General features: G+C 39.6%; 1 protein-coding gene across 1 annotated transcript; it reads left to right on the top strand.

Annotated features, from left to right (window-relative positions):
- Positions 1-3,828: 3,828 nt before the first annotated feature.
- LOC120068954 lies at positions 3,829-4,965 on the top strand. Its single transcript, XM_039020595.1, has one exon. It carries the CDS (start codon positions 3,829-3,831, stop codon positions 4,963-4,965), a length of 1,137 nt encoding a protein of 378 aa, XP_038876523.1.
- Positions 4,966-5,234: the final 269 nt, after the last annotated feature.

Raw genomic sequence — 5,234 nt, 5'->3', positions numbered from 1 at the left:
ATTTTCATAGGTTTCAATGAAGTGTGCAATATGTTGTTTTGGATTTCCCTTTCTATCGAACTGCTGGAACTTTGGAGGTTGATACCCAGCTGGCATTCTCAGGTTGTCGATGCTCTTGGTGTATAACTTGGAGTACATAAAGAAGGTTTGCAACGATCCTTCGTACTTAGCTCTTATGAAGTTTGTGATCATATCCTGGAGCTGTTGAACTAACGGGAGGCAACAAAGGTGGATTGTGGTGGTTAACTTTCCTGCAAGACAATCTTTCCTTTGTCATTGGCTTTTGTAGTTGGGGATTGACTTGATTCAGCAGTATCTCGAGCCTGTACTTGATCTCTTAAAGCAGCAATTTCATGATCTTGCTCATCTACAACCTTCATTAGGAGATTTATCTTTACCTCCATCTCTGCCATGGTCGACTCAGTCGTTACATTAGTCATCATGACAGACATTACATCAAAATGTGATTCTTTCTCTAATAGATTAGTAATAGAAGCATAGTTTTCAAACAAGGGATTTTCTCTAATGACGATCCTGCCTCTAGGAAATTCCATCAGCTGGCCCCAGATTTCCTCCGTGATAACAGAGCTTATGTAAGTGTTGCTTGCGACGGTAGCTTTGGATGTAACTTTCTTTGGTGCGACGGTAGTTTGTTCGCACGAGATTTCAAGAGAAATTTATTCGTGGAACTTGAACTTTGTATTTGTATTAATTTTGTGGAAAGTGAGTACAATCTCTAATACACAATATTTTGATGCTTTTAAAATAAACTATAAACTTTAAGCTAGTTGATCTTCTTGAATAATCGACCTTTGGGCTTGTTGATCTTCTTGGGTGATCGTCTTTTGGGCTTGTTGATCTTCTTCAGTGATCGGCCTTTGAGCTTGTTGATCTTCTTCGGTGATCGGCCTTTGGGCTTGTTGATCTTCTTGGATGATCGACCTTCGGGCTTGATGATCTTTTTGGATGATCGACCTTTAGACTTGTTGATCTTCTTGGATGATCGATCTTTGGACTTGTTGATCTTTTTGGATGATCGGCCTTAGGGCTTGTTGATCTTCTTGGAGGATTAGTGTTCGCACAAGGCTTCTAGAGAAACTTGTTTCGTGGAGTTGAACTTAAGTTGGTGTTGATGTTGAAGTGGATTTGATGCAATATGGTTCGATCTCTAGTACTTGATCCTCTAATTCTCTCTCATTTAGGTGAATGTGCTTGACTTGAAGAAGAAAAGTACTGAACGTTCTTGAAGTAGAAGTCTTGGAAGAGTCTTTGGGTCTTCAAGGATCTTCTGTCTTCTAGGAGTGCAACTTCAGGAGTCTTGGGAGTCTTCTGCTTGTTGATGAATTCTCTCTAGGCTCTCTGAATGTAGAAAATGTTTGTATCTTCAAAGGACTTCAGTCTTCAGAAGGCTTGTATCTTCAAAGAATTTTAGTCTTCAAAATGCTTGCATCTTAAAAGGACTTCAGTTGTGGTCAGCTTCAGAAGTCAAAGAGTATTCTGATTGTAAAGAATTCCCTATAAACTCTCTAGAGTATAGAATTGCTGCCCCCACAAATGAGGAGAACTTCTCTATTTATAGAGTTCTCTTCTGGAATTCATGGGCTTGGGCTTGGTTGGTCCATGGGCCTGACTAATTAGATTTGGGTCTTATTTGACATTTTGGTCAAATTAAGCCTATTTATGGGCTAAATTGGACTTTTAGCCTAAATAATAATATCAAATTGGTCCGAAGTACTTTTATTCAATCCAACGGTTATGAAGGAAACATGTGGCATATCGGATTTCGTCAATTTATGTCTGCAACTTCATTTGGGACAAATGTCAACTTCTAATTAGTCTCGACTTCCATTATTTAGAATTTTGTCATTAATTTAGTAAATGACGTGGCAATTTGTGATCGGTCCAAAATTTCTCATTCAACATTGTGTATTTCAAACAATTATATATATAAAAAAATTATATTAAAGAGATATAACTGTTTATTGATAAATCTATTTGCAAATGAATTTAAATATAATGCAAAAAAAATATATATATATTTGGAATTTTTCATCCCAAAATTATGGGTTGGAACATGTATAAATGTAATTTTTTTTTTGTTTTGAATTTTTCCTTTTAAAAAAAACTACATGTAACTTATTTCATACATTTTATGAACTTTTAATTTTTTTATAAAGATTTTAAGAAAATGAAAAACATAAGTGATGTTTTAGCCTTATTGTTTTCCTTTTTTTCTTTTTTAATCATTGGCTGAATTTAAATGAAAAGGGTTTTACTTTTAGTTTAAAACTAAAATTAGTTGCTTTTTTTTTTCAATATGTTTATTATTTTTTAGATTTTATGAATGTTCAAATTTTCACGCCAAGATTTTATAGCTAAATTACTCTATTTTTTTTTAATTTGTTTATTGTTAAAGATACGACTATTTATTTATAACTTACTTGAAAACGAGGTTAAATATAAAAGAAACTATTGAATGAGAAATTTTAGACCAATCACAAGTCACCACGTCGTTTGCTAAATTAACGACGAATTTCTAAATCATTGACTTTGGGTCCAATTAGAAGTTGACACATGTCCCGAATTGAATTGAAGACAAGTTTCGATGATGTCACGCGGATGAATCAAATGAGATTAAATTGGTCCAATTTGATATTACTATTTGGGCTTAAAGTCCAAACTACAAAAAAAAGTTGAATTGGACCCAAATTCCAGATCAAGCCCAAAACCAACTAATTGGGTCCAAGGGTCAGGCCCATGGACCAACCAAGCCTACGAAGCCCACCTGAGAACTCTATAAATAGAGAAGTTCTCTTCATTTGTAACGGCAACATTTTCTACACTCAGAAGACCCAGAGAGAATTCACTAACAAGCAGAAGACTCCCAAGACTCCTGAAGTTGCACTCCTATAAGGTAGAAGACCTTTGAAGATACAAATACTCTTCCAAAAATTTTACTTCAAGCTTCCAAGACTCATCAAGCTGCACTCCTATAAGGTAGAAGACCTTTGAAGACACAAATACTCTTCCAAGACTTCTACTCCAAGCTTTTAAGACTTCTACTTCAAGAACGTTTAGTGCTTTCCTTCTCTGAGTCAAGCATATTCATCCAACTGAGAGAGAATCAGAGGATCAAGTATTAAAGATCGAACCACATCGCATCAAATCAACTCCAACATCAACACCAACTTAAATTCAACTTCACGAAATACGTTTCTCCGAAAACCTCGTGTGAACAAATTGGCACGTCCAGTGGAACCTCTCTACCTCTCATCTCTTTCTCAACATTAAAACAAGCCAAATGGTGCCTAAGAAGGTGGCATCCAAATCTCCTAAGAAGATGGCATCCAAAGCTTCCTCTACAAATGACTCATACAAAGGACCGGTCACCCGCGGCTGCTCAAAAGAAATCACGCAAGAGCAAGAGCAGAGCTCCCCCATCGCCCACGACATCTTGAAACAAATGATGGAATCCCCACAAAGTGGGATTGTCATTAAGGAAAACCCTTTGTTCGACAACTCTACTTTCGCGCTCGACAAACTGGAAAGAGATTCACCGCCAGATGTGATTTCTGTCATGATGGCGGATGTGACAGCAGAAGTGGCCATGGTTGAAATAGAAAGGAAGATTAACTTCCTGATGAAAGCCGTCGAGGAGCGAGACCACGAGATCGCTGCCCTGAAGGAATAAATGCAGTCTCGAGAGGCTGCTCAATCAAGCCTAGCACCCACGATGAAAGTAATCGACAAGGGGAAGACCCTGCTACAAGAAAGCCAATCGAAATAGTCAGCCTCGGTGGCCTCTTTATCGGTCCAACAACTACATACATGATTATGACCTCCATAAGAGCTCAATATGGAGGGCCGACCCAAACCTCTTTCATGTACTCCAAGCCATACACTCAGAGGATCGACAACCTGAGAATGCTTACTGGATATCAGCCTTCAAAGTTCCAACAATTCGACGGAAAGGGCAACCCAAAGCAACACATCGTCCACTTCATAGAAACATGTGAAAATGCGGGAACAAGAGGAGATCTACCGGTCAAACATTTCGTCAAAACCCTCAAAGGGAATGCTTTTCACTGGTACATAGACTTAGAGCCTGAGGTGATTGACAGCTGGGAGCAACTTGAAAGAGAATTCTTGAATCGCTTCTACAGCACCAGACGCACCGTCAGCATGATGAAGCTGACAAACTCCAAACAACGAAAAGAGGAACCAGTCATCGACTACATCAATCGATGGAGAGCTCTGATTATGGATTGCAAAGATCGACTCACCGAGTTGTCTGCTGTGGAAATGTGCATGCAAGGTATGCACTGGGAACTCCTCTATATTCTACAAGGGATTAAGCCCCGTACCTTTGAAGAATTAGCGACCCGTGCTCACGAAATGAAGCTAAGTATCTCCAATAGAGGAACGTGGGACTTTTTGAACCACGAACCGAGGAAAGACAAGAAGGAGGTGAAGGGCACCGAGAAAATTGTGAAGAGCGCCAAGAAAACAGTGAAAGGTGTCACGAAGGAATCAATGGTCATTAACACAACCCCATTGAAGTTCTCCTCAAAAAGGAAAGAAAAGATAATAGAGAAGAAAGACCAAGAAGGCGAGATACGTCGCCCAACCCTGAAAGAAAGACAGGCGAAGGTTTATCCATTCCCTGAATCTGACGTAGCGGACATGCTTGAACAATTACTAGAGAACCACCTTATCCAACTGCCAGAATGTAGGCGACCAAAACAGGCCGGCAAGGTGGATGACCCCAATTACTGTAAGTATCATAGGGTCATCAGTCGCCTGGTCGAAAAATGTTTCATACTGAAAGAATTGATCCTCAAATTGGCCCGTGAAAGGAAAATAGAACTGGATCTAGACGAGGTGGTCCAAACGAATCATGCTGCAATGACAGTAACTCCGAGCGTGGCGCCACTAACCATATCTTATGAAGAAAGGGAGAACTAGGTCTAGTTTGGGACCTTCGAACCTATGGTAGTGCAGTTTCAGCAGGAGGTCCAAGCTATAGATCCTCAAAACGGAGGAGAGCGCGCTGACGATGACGATAACAAAGGCTGGATTCTTGTGACACGCCGTAAGAAGGGAAGACTGAACTCTACCCAAAAAGAGCTACGCTCTCATAGAAGCTACAAGAAAGAGAGCAAGACACAAAAAAGGAAGGATAGAAAAAAGGCTCAAAGGCCCAAGGCTGTCAAGGGGGAAGACGAGGATGTTTC

Source organism: Benincasa hispida, unplaced genomic scaffold (assembly GCF_009727055.1).
Source record: "Benincasa hispida cultivar B227 unplaced genomic scaffold, ASM972705v1 Contig159, whole genome shotgun sequence".
Lineage (NCBI taxonomy): Eukaryota > Viridiplantae > Streptophyta > Magnoliopsida > Cucurbitales > Cucurbitaceae > Benincasa > Benincasa hispida.
This window is presented reverse-complemented; position numbering and strand designations above follow the sequence as displayed.